The 24,229-nt window shown below is 47.6% G+C and overlaps 1 protein-coding gene and 1 pseudogene across 1 annotated transcript in view; both read right to left on the bottom strand.

Moving 5' to 3' along the window:
* The window catches only part of lrrc7 (leucine rich repeat containing 7), a 377,242-nt gene extending 375,868 nt beyond the window's left edge, over positions 1-1,374 (bottom strand). Inside the window, exon 1 of the mRNA XM_085982772.1 lies at positions 1,176-1,374. Within this exon, the coding sequence (XP_085838898.1) occupies positions 1,176-1,364 (189 nt within the window). The 5' untranslated portion in view covers positions 1,365-1,374. The remainder of the gene's footprint in view (positions 1-1,175) is intronic.
* Positions 1,375-5,504: 4,130 nt separating this feature from the next.
* LOC147122061 (uncharacterized) lies at positions 5,505-13,962 on the bottom strand (annotated as a pseudogene).
* Between the last annotated feature and the right edge of the window lie 10,267 nt (positions 13,963-24,229).

The following is a 24,229-nucleotide window of genomic DNA, read 5'->3' as shown; positions in this document are numbered from 1 at the left end:
GCAGTAAGTAACCCCATGTCAGGCACAAGACAGTCAAATACAGGGTAAAGCTCTATTTACTCTGTCCCGACCCTGGCAACTGTTTGAGGCTGAACCAGACAGTTTGCAACCTTGGTGTTGCATTTGACCCTGAAATGAGCTTCTGAACACAAAGCCGCTCCATCACTAAGACCGCCTACTTCCCACTCCGTAACATCGTCTAACTCCACCCCTGCCTCAGCTCATCAGCTGCTGAAACCCTCATCCATGCCTTTGTTACCGCTAGACTTGACTATTCCAATGCTCTTCTGGCCGGTCTCCCATCTTCCATCCTATATAAACTTGAGCTCATCCAAAACTCTGCTGCCCGAATCCAAACTCGCACCAAGTCCCGTTCACCCATCACCTCTGTGCTTGCCGACCTACACTGGTTCCTGGTCCGACAACGCCCTCATTTAAAAATTCTCATCCTTGTTTTCAAATCCCTCCATGGCCTTGCTCCTCCCTATCGTTGTAACCACCTCCAGCCCTACAACCCTCTGAGATAGCTGCGCTCCTCCAATTCTGGCCTCTTGTGCATCCCCGATTTAAATTGCTCCACCATTGGTGGCCGTGCTTTCAGCTTCCTAGGCCCTAAGCTCTGGAATTCCTTCCCTAAACCTCTCCACTTCTCTACTTTGGTCTCCTTTAACTTGCTCCTTAAAACCTACCTCTTTGACCAGGCTTTTGATCATCCGTCCTAATATCTCCTTACGTGGCTCGGTGTTAAATTTTGTTTGATAACGCTCCTGTGAAGCGCCTTGGGACATTTTACTACGTTAAAGGCGCTATATAAATGCAAGTTGTTGTTGTTATTGTAGGGAGAGCATCCCCTACTGTACCAATTATTCCATTTCTCACACCATTCATCTTTAGACCTGTCTGAGTGACACTGCTAATTAGCATCAGTTTGTGTGTTAGGTCTATAAACACTAGGCAGTTGAGTTAGATGGCACAAGATAACTTCACATAGGACCCTTACAGCCTGCAGAATCATTCATACCATCAACATGAGCCAGATTTGAACCCAGATCCGAGCTGAAAGGCCAATCTTTAATTCACAGCAATACCTAGTTGCACTGTTAATTTTTTTTAAAAAGAAGCATTAAATTGTGATTCTACATCTATAGTACACCCAATATATTTGTGCTTCCTACCTTGGGGAGCTCCTCTATCTGATTGGCATCTAAGTAGAGCTCTTCCAAAGACCGCTCAAAATTGAATATCTCCTTTGGTACATGTTGAAGGCTGCAGTGGGAATAATCCAATACTGTGATGACCTCTTCTTCACCCCGGAAACATCGGCAAGGCACCAGGCGGCCAATAAGTTTCCTCTTTGTTGTCATCTCCAGACACTGCGCTGCAATGACAGAAGAATAGCCGCCAATGAGTGAAAAAAAATAGTATGGCTGGCACAACTACAAAAACATTAATAAAATGATTCATCTGTATTTCTGAAAAAAAATCTAAACAACAGTACTGAGATTATTTTCCCAATGTTTGCCCTCCTTTCTTGAAATGCTGGGGTTAGTTCTAGTGGTGCTGCCTTCCTCTGGTACCATCCCTAATTGGCCATTCTTCATATGATGATAAAGAGTGATTGTTGGCATGCTATTCATCTATAGGCATACCTAATCCTATACTTGACCGATGTACAGACTACTGAAGGAGGAAAACATTAAGGGCTAAAAATTGAGTAGCGCCCCACCTGGGCGCTACTTTTAGCTCCCCGGAAAAATTAGCGCCCCCGCGCCGGAAATTCTGTGGTAGTGCCCCAAGAGGGAAGCGGGGCACTACTGGAAGCGCCCCGCATCCCTCTTGGGACGCTGCGAGTCAATATCGCGGCGCTACGTGCTGCGGTATTGCAGGCCTTCCTCTCCTTCTTAAAGGGGAGGGACCTTGCGCAGCGCGACCCGGGGCCCAGCTGGGCCCCCGGGGATCAGGAGTGCCAGCAAAAGAGCCCGCCACTCAAGAGACGTGCCAGGCTCTTGGAGCGTAGCCAGCACTCCGTGTGGGGGGGGGGGCGGCGTTCAGGAGGCCGGGGACGGGAGCGCAGGCAGGTGCTGGCAGGCGGCCAGCATCAAAAATGGCCGTCCCGCACCTCGCCTTTAAATAGCGCCTCCCCGGCCGCAGGTAGGCCCCCCTGACCCTGTCGGACATAGCATCCGGCGGTAAGTCAGGGGGCGCTCCCGAAGATCGCGGCCTGGGTGCAAGCGGGGCGATGCGCACAGCGATGACATTATTGCTGGCGACCCAGCGCTGCTAGGCGCTACCAGATAGCACCGCCGCTAACCTCCCGCTGAATCTCTAGTTGCTTTGCGCCCTGTTAGCACCCTCTTAGGGCGCTAACGGGAGGCACAAAGCAACCCAAGTTTCCCCCCTACACCTCAGAACTCTGTGTAGTCAAAGCTTTAAAGTCAAATCTAATCGCTTTGTAATCTTGATTTTTATCATTTTTAATAAGAATACCTTTTTTTTAACATATACATATTAGCTGGGTGATGTGCTTCCAGATTTCCACTACCCTTTGTGTGAAGAAGTGCTTCCTGACATCACCCCTGAACAGCCTGGCTCTAATTTGAAGGTTATGCCCCTGGCCTCCCTCTCCCCCCCAGAGGAAATAGTTTCTCTCTATCCACCCTCTCAACTCCTTTAGTCATCTTAAACACCTCAATTAGATCACCCCTTAATCTTCTCTACTCAAGGGAATACAAGCCTAGTCTATGTAACCTGTCCTCATGACTTAACCCCTTTAGCCCCAATATTTTTCTGGCGAGTCTGTGCTGCACCCCCTCCAAGGCCTGTATATCCTTCCTGAGGTGCGGTGCCCAGAACTGCATGCAGTACTCTAAATAGGGTCTAACCAGAGCTTTATATAACTGTAACATAGCTTCCACCCCTTTGTATTTCAGCCCTGTTGAGATATTGGCCCAGAAATTCGGGTCTCCACGGGTGAGTACGCACGGGGTACTCACCCATAGGCCCAATGGAAGTGCCGGTTTCCTGCATGCAATGCGCATGTGCGGGAAACCGGCACTTCCGTTCCCCTGAATGAAGGGGTTCAGAGTTCGAACGCATGCGCCGGAGAGGCTGCGCGTGCACATTGAACGTAGGTTTTTTATTACAAGTTTTCCCGGGAGGGTAAGTCTGCAGAATTTACACATATAAAAAGCAGGTGTAAGGCCTGCTTTTTACAGGGTAAGTGGTGAATTAATTAAAATTAAAATATTTTTTCCACAGGTTTATTATTTTTAAATACTTTAAAGCAAGGTAAGTTTGTTTTTAGCCCCGTTAGAAAATTAAAAAAAAATTTCAAAAATTTAAACTATTGTTTAAAATAGTTATTTCATGTAATTTATAGTTTATTTAAAAAATGTGATGTTTTTTTAAAATTTATTTGAAGATTTAGTGATGTTTTGGGGCCCGTAGTATTTATAAGTTTTGACAGGTCTTCCTGTCAATCTTATGAATGGAGCATTCCCTGCTTCGATTGGCTCCCCATGGCCCACGTGATCCCAGGGGACGCTTCGAACTAACTGCGTCCCTGGGATACGCAAGCACTGCGCGCCGGCAGCTGGAGCAGGCCCAGGATCGGAATTCCACGCGGGCCCACAGCTCAACAGCCGGTGCGCTAGGTAAATGCAGGTCGGGGGCTTGCACCCGCGGGAAGCCCCCGACCCGAATTTCTGGGCCAATGGCTAACATTCCATTACCTTTATAATAATTTTTTGTACCTGTCCACTAGCTTTTAGTGATTTCTGTACATGGACCTCCACAGTTACTACCTTTTCACCATTTAGAAAATACTTTGATCTATTTTTCTTAGATCCAAAGTGGATGACCTCACAGTTCCCCACACTGAACTCCATTTGCCACACTTTTGCCCACTCACTTAATCTAGCAATGTCCCTTTGCAACTTTCTGCTCCCATCTACAGTATTTCCTGTTGCACCTAACTTGGTGTCGTCAGCAAACTTGGATATGTGGCTCTCTATTCCTTCATCTAAGTCATTTATAAATAGAGTGAAAAGCTGAGTCCCCGGTACAGATCCCTGAGGACAGTACTAGTCACATCCTGCCAACTGAAGTACATAGCCGTTATCTCTGGGCGCGATCTTGCCAGCCCTGGGGAGGCGGGTATGGAGGCGGGACTGCCGGGAAAATGGCAGAATTTGGGGGTGGGTGCCAAACCCGCCCCCAACCCACCTCCGTGCCATCTTGCCAGGAGGCAGGTAGCCGTCCCGCGCCGGGTCCCGTCTCCTTGGAGGCGAGAAGGGGATTAGTGCCACTTATCCGCCTGTTAACAGGTAGTTAACAGGCAGATAAGAGGATTATCCCCATTTTACCCACAAAAGTGCGGGTTTCCTGAAGGCTCCGAGCCCTGCCAGGGTCACTGAGGCGAATAGTGGGTATGCGGGGATTGGAGGGGTCCAAAAGTGTGCTGTGGAGGTCAGTGATGGGTACAAGTGTGGAGAGGTGAGTATCTGAGGTAAGTGGAAAATGTTAGAAAAAGTGTACTTATCTTTGTTTCTTCCTGCAGGCTTCAATTACTGGGTATGCGGAGAGTCTCGCACCTCCGCGGCAGAGATGACAGATGGCCGTTGCATTCTCCAATGCAACAACCATCTAATTTCTGCAAAAGAGGTTTGATGAAGTCATGAATTCAAGAATTCATCAAACTACGGAGAATGTCACTGTTTGACAGCTTCACAGAGCTGTCAAACGATGACAATTCATCTGTCAAAAATTTTTGACAGATGAAATGTCATACGTTGACACTCTCTGTAACCGGCTTTCCCTTAATTGGCCTGCTATACCCGCTGGGCGGGCTTAACAAGGTCAATCAAGGGAAAATAGCGTGGGTTGGCCACAAATTGATGGAGGCGGGACATCGACCCGCCAAGCAGCAGTCCTGCCTCCAACGCGCCCCCATTGGCAAAATCACCCTCTCTGTCTCCTACCTCCTAATTAATGCCCTACTCATGTCAATAGGTTGACTCCAATTGCAGATCATCTCATATTTGTTAACATGTCGAACCTTGTTGAATGCCTTATGGAAGTCCATGTAAATAACATCCTTATATACTCCCTTATCCACCATGTTAGTTACCGCCTCAAAAATTCGACTACATTTCTTAGACATGATTTACCCTTTGCAAATCCATGCTGGCCTACGTCAACATCCAAGATCAGCTTGGATAAAGATGAGGGATTGAAGGGATATGGAAACAGGGCGGGTAAATGTGATTAGAAGTATTTACTCATGTGGAGGGTAAATACCAATAAGGATTGATTGGGCCGAATTGTCTGTTTAACTTCTATGTATTTAGTAATGCAGTTACTATGGAGCTACTGGTAAACCTATTTCACCATGTAATAGTTCATCTGCTATATGTATTATAGGATAACAATATTTTCTACTTTTCATACAAAATGAAAATATCAAATTTCCCCATAAAATTGAAAAAGGAACAGGAGTAGGCCATTCAGCCCCTTGCGCCTGTTCCACAATAAAAAGGAAAAAGAAAACATTGAAAGGCAGAATCTAAAAATAATTTGAAGGGGAACATTTTCTCTATGATCTTTAAAATAAACATTTGTCCAAAATGAGTAATCAGCAACTTTTCTACAAACACTTACAATTGAAAGGTTAGGTGGGTAAAACAAATATTGTTCCTCAGTTGCAGTGAGATACAAAGGCCTAGAAATTTGGGGGTTTAGCGGCAGCCGTTAAGGCCTGTTTTGAAGAAAAAATGGCGGCCATCTCCCTTCTGCCACTTCCGGCGGGTCCCGTGGCAGCCGCAACTTTGGGGAGGTCAGTAGCGCTACCGTTGTCAGCATCGCTCCACATATTTAGATTCGGCACATCGTGACGTCAATGAGTGTGCAACACTGATTTGACACATGACCTGCCATTTTCGATGTTGCCTCTTGATTTAATGCCCTCTTTTAATCACGACCAGCTGACCAAGCGTTCAGCCATAGGAAGGAGCCCCCAGCAGCGCTATTAAAAGGGATCACCAACAACTTGCAGCTGACATGCTTTTTCAGTTCTACTGGCTCTATCTACGTTTCTGCAACTGTTTGCAGCTTTCTAAAGTTGTTTAAAGTTGCTGAGATCACAGGGAGTGGTGCTCCAAGTAGAGAATGTCTTGCTTCTCAATTAAAGGCTTCTGCTCACACACTTGCTCATAGTCATGGGGACTCTACTTGCAGACCCCCTCGCGCTCGAGTATCACAGGGAGATGGAGCGGAGGCAGTGAAGAAGAGAAGATGCTTGCAGGGGGAAGAGGAGAAGGGCCAGGAGGTCTCTCAGCAGGAGGCCTGACCCACCTAGAGTCTTCCAAGAGCACTTCTCCTACCTCCACTTAAGCTAGGAGCAGTGTATTAGGTGGCTCCGCTTCACCAAGGAAGTGGTCGCAGAACTCTGCCACCTCCTGCAACCAGACCTGCAGCCTCAGAGCAGGGCAATGATGGCTCTCCCAGTGGCCCTCAAGGTCACCGTGGCCCTCAATTTTTTCACCAGCGGATCCTTCCAGTCTGCAGCAGGAGACATAGCTAACATCTCCCAGTTCGCTGTCCATCGCTGCATCCAGGAGGTCACAGAGACACTCTACTCCAGGAGAAGGGACATTGGCCTAGAAATTCGGTGGGCTGCGCCACCAGTTAGTGCCTAAAGAGGGCACTCAGTGGCTTTAGCGCCACTGGCCACGCCTCCCGCGATATTCAGCAGGGCGCTAATGGCGGCGTCAGCCTGTAGCGCTGCGCCACCACCGATGACGTCATCGGTGTGCGCAATGCCCCGCTCCCACCCCGATAGTGATATTTGGTCACACCCCCCGCTGTAACACCGGTCGCAAATCGCGACCAGTTCACGGGGCCTACATGTGGCGGTAGTGGCGCAAATTAAGGTGGAGGTGCGGGGCGGCCATTTCTTTCGGTGGCCGCCTGCCAACACCTCCTCGCACTGCCATCCCCAGCCTCCTGATCCCCCCCCCGGGCAGTGCCGGCTGTGTCCTGAGGGCCCGGCACTTCTCCTCGGTGCCGGGCTCTTTTGCCGGCACTCGCGATCGGTCATCGCGCTGGTGCAGGCCCCTCCCCCTTAAGAAGGGGAGGAAGGCCTGCAGTACCGCAGTGCGCCGTGCCGCAGCGTGTGGCACTGCAGCACGTTGCGCTGCGATATTCAGTTTCAGCGCCCCAAGAGGGACGCGGGGCGCCTCAAGCAGCGCCCCGCGTCCCTCTTGGGGCGCTCCAACTTAATTTCCAGCGGGCGCAAGCGGCTCCGTTCGCAGCATTAATTCCGGTGCCCAGGAGAGCTTGGCGCCCCAAATGGGGTGCCACCGAATTTCTAGGCCTTTATGTCTTCTGGACAAGTGCGCATGTGGCTTTGCCAGGATAGTGGACTTCCCCATGGTGCAGGGCGCCATTGACTGCACACAAGTGGCTTTGCGGGCACCGCATAACAAACCTGACATGTTCCATAACCGCAAAGACTACCACTCACTCTGCAGTTGTTGTGTGACTACACCCAGCGCATCATGATGGTGAACACCCGCTATCCTGGCAGCAGCCATGATGCCTTCATCCTGCGCCAGTCCGGTGTGCCAGCAATCTTCCAGACACCACGTCAAACCCGAGGGTGGCTACTCGAAGACAAGGGCCATCCGCTCTGCACCTAGCTGATGACTCCACTCCGCAACCCAACCACTCGTACCCAGCACTCATATAAGGACAGCCATGCTTCCCCGAGGAATATCATTGAGCAGACCATCGGGGTGCTAAAGCAATGGTTCCGCTGCCTTGACCGCTGGGAGGAGACCTCCTGGCCTCTTCCCCCTGCAAGCATCTTCTCCCATTTTGTGGTGATCTGTTGCATGCTCCACAACTAGGCCATCATGAAGGCACAGCCCTTGCCACCAGGGGTTCTGGGACCGCCTCAGGAGGAGGAGGAGGAGGAAGGGAGGAGGCAGGCAGCACATCCCCGTTCCATACAAGCTGTCCATGAGCGCCTCATCAGGCTCCGGTTCGAGTGAATGAAACCCCAGATTCCCGTTGTTCACCACTTCCCCATCTTACCATCCCTCTGTCAAGGAACATCACAGCATCCTTCTGGGCTGAAATGAGAGCCACCACAAAACAGACCCGCCTCCATCGACTTGTGGCCAACACACACTACTTTCCCTTGATTGACCTTGCTTAACCGGCCAATTAAGGGGAAGCTAGTTACAGAGAATGTCAGCGTATGACGTTTCATCTGTCAAAAATTTTTGACAGATGAATTGTCATCGTTTGACAGCTTTGAGAAGCTGTCAAACACTGACATTCTCTGTTGTTTGGTGAGTTCTTGTACTCAAGGCTCACCAAACCTATTTTCTGAGCAGAAAGCAGATGGCTGTTGCATTGGAGAATGCAGCAGCCATTCTGTCACCTCTGCCATTGACACGCCGGAGCCTCCGGATCCCCAACGATTGAAGCCTACAGGAAGAAACAAAGGTAAGGAAACTTTTTCTAACATTTTTCACTCACCTCACATACTTACCTCTCCACACTTGCACCCATCACTCACCTCCACAGTGCACTTTTGGACCCCTCTGACCCCTGCAGACCCGTTGCTCGCCTCGCTGACCCTGGCGGGGTTTTTTGATGTCGGGAAGCCCGCAGCTCTGATGGAAAAATGGGGATAATCCTCTAACTGCCTGTTAACTATCTGTTAACAGGCAGTTAAATGGCTGTAATCCCCTTCCCGCCTTCAGGAGACGGGACCCGGCGTGGGTCCAGTAGCCGCCTCCTGGGAAGATGGCACGGAGGTGGGTTGGGGGCGGGATGGGTACCCGTCCCCAGACTCTGCCATTTTTCCGGCAGTCCCGCCTCCAAACCCGCCTCCCGAGGGCTGGCAAAATTGCCCCCTTAGTGTCTGTCTTTCGTGTGCCTTTTCCTAGTCTAGTGCTCCTACGAAGTGCTCCCCCAGTGGCTGCAGCATGGTTGGTGGAAGGCTGCTGACTTTCAGTGGGGGAGACTACAGATGGCCTGGCAGGTCGACCTCAACCTTCTCTGGACTTAGAAGACTCGGCTGTAGACTGCACCACCTCTGCATGGGCGACAGCAGTCTGGGTTGGCTGGCTGATAGTACAATGGCAGAGGGGCAGTGGTGGGAATAGGAATGCTGTCATCCTGAGAGAGGACAGCAGGTTCTTGCTCCATGGACCCACTGCCACTTCCCTGGGGCGGCGCCTCAGCATTCCTAGCAATCTGTTGGAGGACAGATTGATGGCCTGCTGCGTCACCCTGCAAGCCCCTTTCGAGACTCTGCGACGATGGCAGCAGTCTGAGCTTCCACTGCAGCACTGAGATGTTGGGTCGCTCCCACTGTACTGCAATGGAAGCTGCAACATCGCCCATCATACCCAGCATCGTCTGTGTGTCAACAAGATCTCTCCTGGAGTTGTCCATCATTTCCACCCTGGAAATCATGGGCTCCAAGCTGAGCACAAAGCCCCGTGCAATGTTACCCATGCTCCTTGACACTGACAAGAGGCTCCCTGGCAGGCTTTCCATTGCACCTAGCATTTCCGTGTGCATGCCCATCACCCTTCTTCTGAAGTTCGCCCCATCAAAGTCATCGTCTGAGTCCTGTGGAGCAAAACTTGTGCACAAACTCGCCCTCTGGGGAGCTTGCACCCGAGCTACCCTTTCCCCTTGGCCTGGCAGCAGCCCACTCATGCCCGATGACTCACCATGTGCAGATCCCACCTCTATACTACCCTCTAAAGTCTGCACAGTGCCATTTTCTGAGCTGCTGTCTGCGAGTGTCAGATGCAGTGCCGGTGTCTCTTCTTTTTCTTCTTCTCTTCCATCAGTTTGTTCAAGGTGTTAAGGTACAGTTCTGGTAGCAGTAATTGGGTATCTGAAAGCAGAAAGGCACAAGTGTCAGGTTGTGGTGAGGGGAGTGGGTAAAAACAAGATATTCATGCATACACCATCAGCAACTGGCAAGTGAGAAGAGATTGTGGGATCTGGAAGAAGTGGGATATGAGAAGAAGAATGAGCACACCGTCATCATCAGCAATGCTTTCAACTTCTCCACTCACCACAGACTCTGTGACTTCCCCTCCAATAATCTGGAACACGGATTCCTCGACATCTGTCAGGGTGTGAAGCCATGCTTGGCAGCCTCCTGTCTGTTGTTGCTCACGGTGGTTGTGTTCCACCTTGGCCTGCAAGAGAAAGGGAAACGTGTCAGTGAGTGCAGTGCAATGTGTTTGGGTGATGTGCCTGCCATGTTTGAATAGCTGACAGTGTGTACAAGATGTGAGATGTGGGTGTGAGTGTTGCAGCAGTGGTAAGTGTGTGGGGGTGAAGTGAAGCATGATTGTGAGGTATGAGTGGTAATCGCTGGAGATTATTGGTAGGTGAGTGATGGAGGTGTGGTGCATTTGCTGAAGCCTTCACTCACCTTGACCAGCCATGTGTCATTAAATATGTTTTGGCACTGGATCCAGGTCCTAGGGGCAACACTCGTTGCCGTGACGAATTGTGCGATCTCCTCCCAAATCCTTCTGTTGATGGCCTCTTGCCCCCCCCCGCAGGTAAAGGACAGCACGTCGTTGTTCTACCCCCAGGACCAAGGCCTCCAGTGCAGCATCCAAGATCCATCTCACCCTTTCTCTAGGCTGTTGCGCATTCCTTGTCCTGATCTGACAATGAAGTGCTTCTGCAACAATGCACCTCCCTTTTAAGTAGTGCAGAGAGCCTAGGCCAAACTTTATTGGCCAGTAGACTGCACCCGATATTGCCCCCCACCCCGCCCCCACTGAGCGCTAAGCCAATCAGCAGTGCGTTTAGTGCAGAGATCAACACAGCAATCATGTTAATGAGCAGGCAGCATGAATTTTGCGTGCTGCTTGCACCACTTAGAAGAGGCGTGATGTGCCTCAATAAATCCGAGACTCGATGTTAGCGAAACAAAACAAGGCTTTTATTGACTTAGAAGGTAACACACAGAGGAGAGGTATCTTCCATCCAGAGGTCTGCCGTACTGGATGTGATGCAGGCTGGGCCAGCTTACATAGGGGCCAGGTATGGGCAGAGCCCTACACACAGTACAATACAATGGTGAGGAAACGGAACTGAGGTAAGGGAAATGAAACTGAAACCAACCACAGTCACAGGCAGAGAATACCAATGAGTGATGAATGGAATATTTCATCACAAGGCGCAGGCAAATAGCGCGATTATTAAGAAATAAGTTAAGTTAACATTTCAGGTGAACCCTTTGTCAGAGTCAATTGTGATGAAGGGTTACAGCCAAAATGTTAACTTGTTTATTCCCTGTACAGATGCTGATGAATCTACTGTGTATTTCCAGTATTTTAGGAACAATTCTGCACCCTTGCGTTCCAGTGCGGAGTGGTGCTCACAGATGCCCTCTCCCGTTTTCATGCCTTAACGAACTTCTAGGCCTATTTGTCAACTAGCAGCCTAATTGGACTCATACGAACATGCTGTGCTGTGATACGTTACAATCTAATTCTCTTTGGCATTTGCCTTCCTTGTGGGAGTTGCCAAAACACCTTCTATGCAAAAGTGTCTTTAATATTGAAATGTGTGTCATGTGGCGAACATCAGTTCTTGGAGCTTGTGAAATAAAGTCTGCCTTTGCTAATCATGTATCATCCATACTTACATCAGACATGTAAACTGAATATCAATATTTTATTTATTACAGAAACAGAAACAGAAAATGCTGGAAATACACATCAGATCAACCAGCATCTGTAAAGAATTAAGTTAAGTTAACATTTCAGGTGAACCCTTTGTCAGAGTCAATTGTGATGAAGGGTTACAGCCAAAATGTTAACTTGTTTATTCCCTGTACAGATGCTGATGAATCTACTGTGTATTTCCAGTATTTTAGGAACAATTCTGCACCCTTGCGTTCCAGTGCGGAGTGGTGCTCACAGGGAATGCATGCTGCCAAAACATGGGTGCACAGACCGTTATTTTCTATTCATTATTTTAAGTGGTGAAAATTATGTGTTGGCAAAATGGTCTTTTCTTATTCCAGACTGTCCAAAATGTCAGTTAATAAGAGGTTTAAAGTAGCATTGTCATGTTTAAAGGAAATACCTGTGGAAAGCAATCATCTGGGGTTCAGTAATGGAGGTTGCAAAGTTCAACAGATATTTTGCAGTTTTGTTTAACTTTTGAGGTCAGGGGAAACTTTGCATGATTTCCTTTCAAATAATTAAATAAATAAATATGTGATGGGAAAGATCATACATCGCCTGTGGAGTGAGTGGGCTTGTGGATTAGTATTTCCTTGCTCAAAATTTTGTCTGTTTTTATGCCCCTCATGTCACTGTTTTATAGCAGTTTAAAATACTGTATGGTGCGACCATGTCAATCTCCACAATCTAGAAAATGGCATTTAAAGCTGATATTCACCCAATGATAAAGCTTCTTTAAAAAGACATATCTCTGATTGCCAAATTGGACAGTGGGAGCAAAGTGCCAAAAGAAGAAAGATAAATTAAACATTTTAAACTTCAAAAGTAGTTAAAAAGACAGAAAACAGTAAATTGAAAATTAAATGAAAACAACTTACATTTACATTGTGCCTGTAACGTACAATTAAAAAAAATAGTAGCAATAAAGAAGCAGGAGCTGAGCCACTCTGCAGGAGTTAGGAGATGTGATCAAAAGCTTATATGATAGAGAGAGAATAGGGAAGAGGAGAGGATAAGAGGAAAACCGGAGAACAGGGTAAACACAGATATTTTTTTTAATTTTGATGTAAAATTATGTTTTAGCATTTAAGCTAGCAGCTTGGGGCCAATGTTACAGTAATAAGCCTACTTCTGATGTTTGATTAATTTAATAGTATTATAAACTATTAAATTAATCAAGCATCAGGAGTAGGCTTATTACTGTAATATTAGCCCCAAGCTGCTAGCTTAAATGCTAAAACATAATTTTACATCAAAATAAAAAAAAAATCTGTGTTTATTTCAGAGCTTGAAAACAAACAAATCCACTTGACCTAGGGTGATCAGTGCTTCCCTGAATCTGCTGCTAGTCTGAAGGTTGAAGGATATTGTTGGCAAAGCAAACTGCAGCTAACCAATGGAATACCTGTTGTGAGTGAGCGTAATGATGACACTGGGAATATATTTTCCTCTGTTCACTGCCTTTAGCAAAAACATGAAGATGAGTGCATTTTATACTCATAGGGAACTCTGGGGTAGAAATTCGGGCGTGCCCATTCTTGGGTGCGTGGGGCCGCAGGGTGCATTCCCCTGCATCTAAATGGCGAGGCCCAAGGCACCCTGATGTTGGGCCTTGGGCCTTATTTCAATGGAGCCAATGTGGCACGAACAGCCAGCCGGCGAAGAGGTATCCAGGATCGGGCCACTGCTAGTGTCGTAGCAGCCCTCAGGTAAGTGAAACCAGGTGTTAGGAGATAGGAGGCCAAAGGGGTGGAACAGAGGCCGGTGGTCAGGATCGGAGGTGGGCCAGAGAGAGTGGCGTCAATCAGTGAGGGGGGGTGAGCGGGAGGTTGGGAAAAGCCCCAAAAAGATGTCATTTCCTTTTCTTCAACAAAATGGCAGGCAGCGCACATCCGACCGGAAATGTCTACCTGCTTCCTGTCCGCTATATTGGGGACTTAGTAGGCCAGTTAGCGCCTGAAAAAGGGGTGCTGCGCAGCCAAATTTATAGACCACTGTTTTATGCTCATATCTATTTTTTGTAAAAATAGAAACAGAAGAAAACATATCTCCAAAATGAAAAAAGTATCACATTTACAAGCACCAAAATCCCTTACAAAAACATTTGGCAGAAGCAATGTAAAAATGAAATAAGCATTCTTCCTTTGACATGGTATTTTTCCACTCTTGTTCCCATGGAGACACACTTGTACATACCTCCATTGAGTATGTACTTCATTATTCATACGAAAAACAAATATATAGAGGGCGAAATTGATGTTCACTAGCAGTGCAAAACAGGCTCATAGCTAATTGGCAACCCGTTTTACACCACGCCTAATTTTCTTTTCCATTGGCCATTGGTCTGTCACATCTAGGCTGGACATGGTAAGAACAGCAGGCTTTTTTTCCTAAAGGATATTCATGAACCAATTGAGATTTTATGACAATCTGACGGTATGTTCGAGACAGAGATCGATAGATTTTTGGATATTAAGGGAATCAAGGGATATGGGGATAGTGCGTGTTGTGTATGTACCTTTAAGAGAATAACTGGTCTCAGACTGCAGTACCGGCAGTGACCACCCCTGTATAAAAGGCGCTAGTAAGCCTCTGTAGTTTCAGTTCCCGATTGACTCCTTTCAGTAAAGACTTGTTTTGTTCAACTCCTGCTGTCCATGTCTCAATCATACACGGACATAATACTGGCGACGAGCAGATACGAACTTACCTACAGTCTGCACCACCGCCTGGGATCCATTCCTGCAGCGAAGTGAGCAGAGGTCGAGGCCAGAAGGAAGAAAGAAACAGTAGAAACGGGCGTCGACCGTGGGCATCCGCCCCTGTGTTAGCAGAGTTGAAGATTGCTGGAGAAGCTGTCGAAAGCGGGGCCTGGTTCCTGTCGACGGTGCTTCAGCTAATTGGGCTGGTGGCAGGTAGTACACTGATCCTTCCTGGGCTGTGGCAGTCGCGAACTCGAGCGGGTGGCTTGCAACGGGGCCGAGCAGCGTTGTCGGGAAGAGGAGAGAGAGAGGGTGGAGAACACAGGGCGCGGCCAGTGCTACGAAGCCGGGCTGCGTATAGACCCGAGAAGAGGGAGGCAAGAGTCCCACAGGGTTGTTCCAGGACGGGAAAAAAAAAAGAAATATTAAACGCGCAGGAAACCGCGAGGAGCTGCAGGTTGCAACGGAAACCGCGGAAAGCAGCGCTAGCAACAGCGGGGAAGAAGGCAAAAGCGCGGGAGGCGCCATCTTAATCAGCGGGGGAAGAAGGCAAAGCGCGGGAGGCGCCATTTTGTTAAATCGGGGAAGAAGGCAAAGCGCAGGAGGCGCCATTTTAGATTTTCAAGATGCCGAAGACTGGCTGTATCACTGCCTTTGATAATACAATAGAGGACTGGACCACGTATGTGGAAAGAGTCGAGGTATATTGCGAGGCAAACGAAATAGCCGATGAGAAAAAGGCATCGGTATTGCTGAACTTAATGGGCGCTAGAACGTACGGCCTATTGCGGGACCTGATTACTCCAGCCAAACCGAAGGCGAAGAGTTTTAACGAAATTGTTGCTGTCCTACAGGAACACCTAAACCCTGCACCGCTGTTGATAGCCGAAAGATTTAAATTCCACAGGAGAACTCAGCATAAAGATGAGAGCAATGCTGAGTACCTTACGGAACTACGCAAGCTATCAAAGCACTGCCAGTTCGGAGCAGGACTGGCAGATACACTACGGGACAAATTTGTCTGTGGACTCCTGAGTGAAGGAACACAGAAGAAGTTACTCTCAGAGAAAGAGCTGACGCTAGATAAGGCTTTCAGCGTGGCAGTATCGTATGAAGCAGCAGCCAGGGGAGCTGCGGAAATTCAACAAAAGCCACAGGAATACGGCACCCACGAAATGACATGGGGATTTGCAAAATGTTATCGCTGCGGCAGAACTAACCATGACCAGAAGGACTGCTGGTCCAAGGACAAAATATGCAGGCAATGCGGAAAGATGGGACACATTGCACGAGTTTGCAGGTCTGGGAAGAAGACCAGCGACAACAAAAAGGCTACTAAGGAACCGTACAAGAAAGTACAAAAGATGACGGACAGTAGTCCCGAAGACCAGATGAGCGATAGTGAATCCGGGAACAGGAGACTAAGCTGTCTCAAACTTCACAATGTAATCGCAAAAGAGGATCACCGAACCATTTGGGTCACCCTCACGATAGCAGGGTCCCAAGTTAAAATGGAATTGGATACAGGATCAGTGCTAACCGTCATGAATCGACGAGACTACGAGCGGTTATTCTCACACATACCCTTGAGAGAGACATCCATCGTCTTGAAAGTATACCCCAGAGGAAAAATAAGGGTGCCTGTCGAATACAACGGCAAAAAAATACGGAAATGTTATCTCTACATACTGCAAAATGGTGGACCACCGTTATTGGGACGTGAATGGATCAGGAAGATAAGCTTAGATTGGCACTCCATTCATGCAATGACGGTGGATGGTAAAAAAGATGAAGACGTCACTCCTGGACGATTGTCAACAATCTTAGCTAACGCCAAAGAGGTATTTCAACAAGAACTGGGCACTCTTAAAGGCGTAACCGCCTCGATAAAAATAGAAGAGAATGCAATTCCCAAGTTTTTCAAAGCAAGACCGGTACCATATGCAATTCGCCCAGCCATCGAGGCAGAGCTGGAGAATCTGGAGAAGGCAGGCGTGTTGTCTAAGGTCGAGTGGAGCGAGTGGGCGACACCCATCATTCCTGTCATGAAGAAAACGTTAAGCAATAAGTCTGAGGAGCCAAGGAAGGTTCGCATCTGTGGGGATTTCAAGGTGACGGTGAACCCAGTCCTTCACACAGTACAATATCCTCTTCCAAGGATAGAAGACATCTTCGCCTCACTGTCTGGAGGGAAGCGTTTTACAAAAATTGACCTAGCACAAGCATATTTGCAGATGGAGGTTGAAGAATCCTCTAGGAAGTATCTCACGATAAACACTCACAAAGGTCTTTACCAGTATCATCGATTGGTATTCGGAGTAGCATCGGCTCCGGCGATATGGCAAAGAGCGATGGAACAAGTCCTGCAAGGGATTCCGGGGACTCAGTGTTACTTGGACGACATCCTTGTGACAGGTGAAGATGACAGTGAACACCTTAACAACCTAGAACAGGTGCTCACTAGACTACGGGAACATGGGCTACGAGCCAACCGCCCCAAGTGCGTGATTGATGAAGAGGGGTTACATAAGTCCCCTGACAAAATTGAAGCAGTTGTTAAGGCCCCAGCGCCTGAAAATGTGTCGCAACTGAGGTCATTCCTCGGATTGGTGAATTACTACCATAAGTTTTTGCCGAATTTGTCGACAATCCTGCACCCACTGAACGCCTTGCTATGAACGGGAGTAGCATGGAAATGGAGCAATGACTGTAAGCGGGCCTTTCAGAAGAGTAAGGACTTAATCACTTCAAGAGAAGTATTGGCTCACTACAACCCAGCACTGCTGATCAGACTGGCGTGTGATGCGTCTCCCTACGGCATTGGGGCGGTACTGTCACATAAATTCCTTGATGGTTTAGAGAGGCCGATAGCTTTTGCGTCACGCTTGTTAACTTCTGCCGAGCGTAACTACGCCCAGATTGACAGAGAGGCCCTCAGCCTAGTGTGGGGGGTGAAGAAATTCAATCACTACCTGCACGGTCAAAAATTTACTCTACTAACCGATCATCAACCTCTTGTCTCCATTTTCAACCCTCAGAAGGGCGTACCGATAATGACAGCGCAATGGCTGCAGAGGTGGTCCCTTTTGCTAGGGGCACACCAATATGACATCGAGTACAAAGGAACTAAACAGCATGGGAATGCTGATGGATTGTCACGCCTACCGTTGTCGACGGTGGAAGAAGAAGACCTTGCAGTGGATCCAATGGAGTTATTCCACTCGACCATAGTCGAATGTCTCCCTGTGACGAATGCAAACATAGAAAAGGAAACACGGAATGACCCGACACTATCACGGGTCTATGATTTAACGGTGAAGGGATGGCCAGCACATGGCGAACCACTGCTGCCAGCATTCTCGCCGAGAAGAGAACAGCTGTCAGTGTGCAGAGGAACCTTGATGTGTGGATCCAGAGTAGTAATTCCACCTAAGTTGACGGATAGAGTGTTCAATGAGCTTCATGAGGGTCATCTGGGTGGGGTAAAAATGAAGAACTTAGCCAGAGCGTTTGTGTGGTGGCCGGGAATCGATAGAGAAATCGAAGAGATGACCAAGAGCTGTGCAGGATGCCAGAAGGTCCAAAACGCCCCACCACAAGCTCCTTTACATCCATGGGAGTGGCCCTCATCTCCATGGCAAAGGGTGCACATTGATTTTGCTGGTCCCTTCATGGACTCGATGTTTTTAATTGCGGTGGATGCACATTCAAAGTGGTCAGAGGTAATAAAAATGTCCTCAACCACCACGGAAAAAACTATCACAGTTTTACGAACCATATTCGCCAGGAATGGGCTGCCTGAACAGGTTTGCTCTGACAATGGACCACAGTTTGTGTCTGAAGAGTTCCGGAGGTTCTTAAAGAACAATGGTGTTAAGCATTACACATCTGCCCCATATCATCCAGCCACTAATGGATTGGCCGAGAGGTTTGTTCAAACATTCAAGAAGGCTATCAAGGCAATGTGTAATGAAGATATACCCCTACAACACAAGGTGGACAACTTCTTGTTTGCCTACCGGACTGCGACACATGCGGTTACCAACCAAACTCCAGCCATGATGTTCTTCAATCGAAGACTACGATGCCGCTTGGATTTGGTTAAGCCAAATGTCCGAAGAGATGTGGAGAACAGGCAGTTTCAGAATATGAATGAAAGGCCGACCAGGAGTTTTAAGATAGGTCAACCAGTTTTGGCCCGGGACTACTGCACTGAGAAATGGCAACCAGGAACGATTTGTACACGGCAAGGACCTCTCATGTATACCGTGGACGTTGGAGAGAGCATTGTAAGACGCCATGCTGACCAGATTCTAGAGTCACTGGAAAATGTCAACTCCACACCACGATCTGATACACCTGGTAATGAAATCGACGTACCAATTGCAGCTACCGCAGAATCGGTGATATTGGAAGCAGATGAACCAAACAACGACATTGATCCCGACTCAACCTTGCCAGAGGAACCTGATACCCCAAAGAGGCGTTATCCAGACAGAATCAGGAAGCCTCCTCAAAGACTGAACTTATAATTGCTTAAACTTAACCAATGTATCTAGCAACCGTAATTGTGATTGTAATTAGTTATCATTTAGTTGTTAAATGAATGTTATGTACTGTTTATCTAAAAGGGGAGGAATTGTTGTGTATGTTCCTTTAAGAGAATAACTGGTCTCAGACTGCAGTACCGGCAGTGACCACCCCTGTATAAAAGGCGCTAGTAAGCCTCTGTAGTTTCAGTTTCCCGATTGACTCCTTTCAGTAAAGACTTGTTTTGTTCAACTCCTGCTGTCCGTGTCTCAATCATACACGGACATAATAGTGCGGGAAGGTGGAGTTGAGGTAGAAGATCAGCCATGATCTTATTGAATGGCTGAGCAGGCTCAAAGGGCCAAATAGCCAACTCCTGCTCCTATTTCTTATGTTTTTATGGTCTTTTGACAGCTTCATGGTCACTTTTACTGATCTGTCCATCCGTTGTGTTCTGCCCCTAGAGATTCTTGAGTCACTGACTAGGTGAGTAGCCGAGGTAGCTTCCCGTTGCCTTCCTCATGGTTTTTATCTTCGGAGTACCTTCTCTTTGGTGGGCTGTAACCAAGGATAAAGAGCCACAGCTACCATTTACTCAAGTACCCTTGCTGGATGTTAGCCCAGTATTTAGAGCCAGCGCTCAAGTCTCTGCTCGCCTGATTGGTAGGATTGCAACATGAAGTTGCGGGAAAGATGGGCACGGATTTGGGAGCTGACAACACGTTCAAGGACTTGAGAGGAAAAGGAAGTTGGAGATGGGGCAGTAGTTTGCAAGGATGGAGGGGTCAAGGGTTGTTTTTTTGAGGAGGGGTGATGACAGCAGATTTGAAGGAGAGGGGGGAACAATATCTGAGGAGAGAGAACCGTTAACAATGTCAGCTAACATGGGAGCCAGAAAAGGAAGTTGAGTGGTCAGCACTTTGGTAGGGCTAGGTTCGAGGGAGCAGGAAGTGGTCTCATGGACAAGATGAGCACGGAGAGGTCATGAAAGAAAATAAAGTCTTGCATTTATATAGCGCCTTTCACGTCCACCGGACGTCTCAAAGTGCTTTACAGCCAATGAAGTTCTTTTGGAGTGTAGTCGCTGTTGTAATGTAGGAAACACGGCAGCCACTTTGTGCACAGCAAGCTCCCACAACAGCAATGTGATAATGACCAGAAAATCTGTTTTTGTCATGTTGATTGATCGATAAATATTGGCCAGGACACTGGGAATAACTCCCCTGCTCTTCTTCGAAATAGTGCCATGGGATTCTTTACGTCCACCTGAGAGAGCAGACAGGGCCTCTGTTTAATGTCTCATCCAAAAGACGACACCTCTGACAGTGCAGCACTCCCTCAGTACCACATAGATACATAGATACATAGAAGATAGGAGCAGGAGTAGGCCATTCGGCCCTTCGTGCCTGCTCCGCCATTCGATGAGATCATGGCTGATCCTTTAATTCAGTATCCCGTCCCCGCCTTCTCTCCGTAACCCTTAACCCCTTTTGCCCGTAGAAATATATCTAATTCCCTCTTAAATATATTTAATGAGCTGGCGTACACTGCCCTCTGTGGCAATGAGTTCCACAGGTTCACCACTCTCTGAGTGAAGAAATTCCCCCTCATCTCTGTCCTAAATGGTTTAGCCCTTATCCTTAAATTATGTCCTCTAGTTCTGTTCTCACCCGCCAAGGGAAACATTCCTTCTGCATCCAGTCTGTCTAGACCTGTCAGAATTTTATACACTTCTATGAGGTCCCCTCTCAATCTTCTAAACTCCAGTGTGTACATCCCTAAACTACATAGTCTCTCCTCATAGGTCATTCCCGCCATTCCTGGTATCAGCCTGGTGAATCGCCGCTGCACCCCCTCCATGGCAAGAACATCCTTCCTCAGATGAGGCGACCAAAACTGTACACAGTACTCGAGGTGTGGTCTCACCAGTGCCCTGTACAGCTGCAGCAAGGTATCCCTGTTCCTGTATTCTAACCCTTTTGCTATGAAGGCCAGCATACCGTTTGCCTTCTTGACCGCCTGTTGCACCTGCATGCTCGCCTTCAGTGACTGGTGTACAAGAACACCCAGGTCTCTCTGTACTTCCCCCTCTCCCAATCTATTGCCATTTAAATAATAATTTGCCCTCCCGTTCCTGCACCCAAGGTGGATAACTTCGCACTTGTCCACATTATAGTGCATCTGCCATTTATCCGCCCAATCGCCCAGTCTGTCCAAATCGCTCTGGAGCTTCCTGGTCTCTTCCTCTGAGCCCACCCCCCCTCCTAGTTTAGTGTCGTCTGCAAATTTGGAAATGCTGCATCCGACTCCCTGATCCAGGTCATTAATGTAAATTGTGAACAGCTGGGGGCCCAGGACAGATCCCTGTGGTACCCCACTTGTTACTGCCTGCCATTCAGAAAATGAGCCGTTTATTCCAACTCTCTGTTTTCTATCTGACAGCCAGTTCCCTATCCACGCCAAAACTTTCCCCTTTATCCCATGAGCCTCAATTTTCCATGCTAATCTTTTATGTGGGACCTTATCGAAGGCCTTTTGGAAGTCCAGGTACACCACATCTACTGGCTCTCCCCCATCTATTCTACCAGTTACTCCCTCAAAAAATTCCAATAGATTAGTCAAGCACGATTTACCCTTTGTAAATCCATGTTGACTCTGTCCTATCCTGTCCCCATTTGCTAAGTGCTCCGCTATTTCATCCTTAATGATGGACTCCAGCATTTTGCCCACAACTGATGTAAGGCTTACAGGTCTGTAATTACCTGCTTTTTCCCTACCCCCCTTTTTGAATAGTGGGGTAACGTTAGCTACCCTCCAATCCATCGGCACTGTTCCCGAGTCTAATGAATTCTGAAAAATCATCCTTAGTGCATCCGCTATCTCTAGGGCCACCTCCTTCAGTACCCTAGGATGCATGTTATCAGGCCCTGGGGATTTGTCCACCTTCAATCCCTTTAGCTTCCTTAACACCATATCCTTAGAGATATTGATTTGCGTCAGTTCCTCCTTTGCCAATGTCCCTATTTTTCCCGATATCCCAGGGAGGTTTTTTGTGTCTTCCTTCGTAAAGACTGACCCAAAGTATGCATTTAGTTGATCTGCCATTTCCTTATTTCCCATTATATATTCCCCCGTATCTGACTGCAATGGACCAACTTTGGTTTTCACCAGTCTTTTCCTTTGGATATACTTATAAAAGCTTTTGGAGTTAGTTTTTATATTTTCCGCCAGCTTGTTTTCGTAAGCTATTTTGCCCCTCTTGATTATGCCCTTTGCCCTCCTTTGCTCTATCTTAAACTGTTCCCAATCTTCCGCTCTGGCGCTTTTTTTGGCTATTTTATACGCCCTATCTTTGGATTTTATGCTGTCTCTAATTTCCCCTGTTATCCACGGTTGAGTCACCTTTTTAGATTTCCTTTTATGCCAGATTGGTATAAACAATTTTTGCAATTTTGTCATTCTATCTTTAAATGTTTGCCATTGTTTATCTACCTCCAGTCCTCCCAGGAACGTTGTCCAATCAGACCTACTCAGTTCCCGTCTCATGGCATCATAATTCCCCTTGTTTAAATTCAGGACCTTAGTCTCTGAGTCAATTTCTTCGCTCTCCATTTCGAGTGAGAAATCGATCATGTTATGATCGCTCTGACCCAAGGGTCCCCGTACAACAAGATTACTGATTAGTCCCTTCTCATTGCACAGTACCCAGTCCAATATAGCCTGTTCCCGAGTTGGTTCCTCGACATATTGATCCAGATAACCATCCCTCAAACACTCAAGGAATTCCTCCTCCTCATTATTTTTACTGATTAGGCTAGTCCAATCTATATGTAAGTTAAAGTCACCTATGATGACAGCTGTGCTCTTATTGCACGCTTCTCTAATTTCCCTCGTGATGCCCTCCCTAACCTCTATTTTACTATTTGGAGGCCTATATACCACTCCTATTAATGTTTTTCGCCCCTCGCTATTTCTTAGCTCCACCCATATAGATTCTGTATTAACTGAGTTAATATCCTTCCTTTCAATTGCATTTATCCCCTCTTTTACTAGCAATGCTACCCCTCCTCCCTTTCTTTTTTGTCGATCCTTCCTAAATACTGAATACCCCTGTATGTTAAGCTCCCAGCCCTGCTCACCCTGCAACCATGTTTCCGTAATCCCACACTCGAGTGTAAGCCTAGATTTTTGTACTCAAGTCCCTGGAGTGGGATTATGAACCCAGAACCTTCTGACTCAGAGGCGAGAGTACTGAGCCACAGCTGACACAAGGGAGATTGGAAAGAAACTGGAGAAAGATGCGAGTTCAGGGCTAGGGCAGGGGGGAACCTTAGAGGAAGTTTGGCCTGGTGGGCTAGGGGAAGGAAGGGAAGTGGCAGAGGCAGCTGAGTGGATGGTCTCAATCATAGAGACAAATAAATCCATGAGCTCCTCACACTTGTTGTCGGAGGTGAGGGTGGAGGAGACAGGGGAGCGGGGTTTAAGAAGACGGCTAACAGTAGAGAATAGAAGCTGGGATTTATCTTTGCATTCCAGAATGATTCTGGTATCGTGAGCAGTTTCGGCAGATGAGAGCAGGACCCAATAATGCTTTATGTGGTCCAGCCAGATCTGGCGGTGAATGGCTAAACCAGTTGTCTGCCATATCCGTTCAAGATTGCATCCCTTGGACTTGAGGGAGTGAAGATGAGGGCCGTACCAGGGAGAATGGCCAGGGTGAGAGAGAGTAATTGTTTTAATAGCGACTAGAGCATAAAAGGTGGTGGTGAGGGTATGGTTGAGCAGATCAGTAGCTGTAGAAATGTCATGGTGAATGTAGGGTGGGGTGTCGCAATATTAATCAAGGAGTCAATTACTGCTGTAAGGAGGGATGATATCTTAGCAGGTTCCTCTAATGAGGCCATATGGGTAGAACTTAAAAACAAAAAGGGGGCAAGCACTTTGCTGGGAGTGTACTATAGGCCCCCAAACAGTCAGGGGGAGATAGAGGAACAGATATGTAGGCAAATCTCAGAGAAGTGTAGAAAGTGTAGGATTCGCAAAATTGGACTTTATATTAATAAGGGTCAAATGGCAGAAGAGGCCATGATTTTAAAGACTGTTTTAAAAGAAGCTCAGAAAAAGGGGCATACAAAATGGCCACCATACCATGTGCCCAGCTTGCTGGGACACTTTAAAATGGTTCCTGCGCAACCTCAGACAGCTTTGTGGATTCAACCTACAGCAAGTTCTGGAAGCCGTTTCTGAGAGAAC

This window comes from Somniosus microcephalus, chromosome 3 (assembly GCF_052327205.1).
Source record: "Somniosus microcephalus isolate GS21.2 chromosome 3, FLI_Smic_1.0, whole genome shotgun sequence".
Classification (NCBI taxonomy): Eukaryota; Metazoa; Chordata; class Chondrichthyes; order Squaliformes; family Somniosidae; genus Somniosus; species Somniosus microcephalus.
This window is presented reverse-complemented; position numbering and strand designations above follow the sequence as displayed.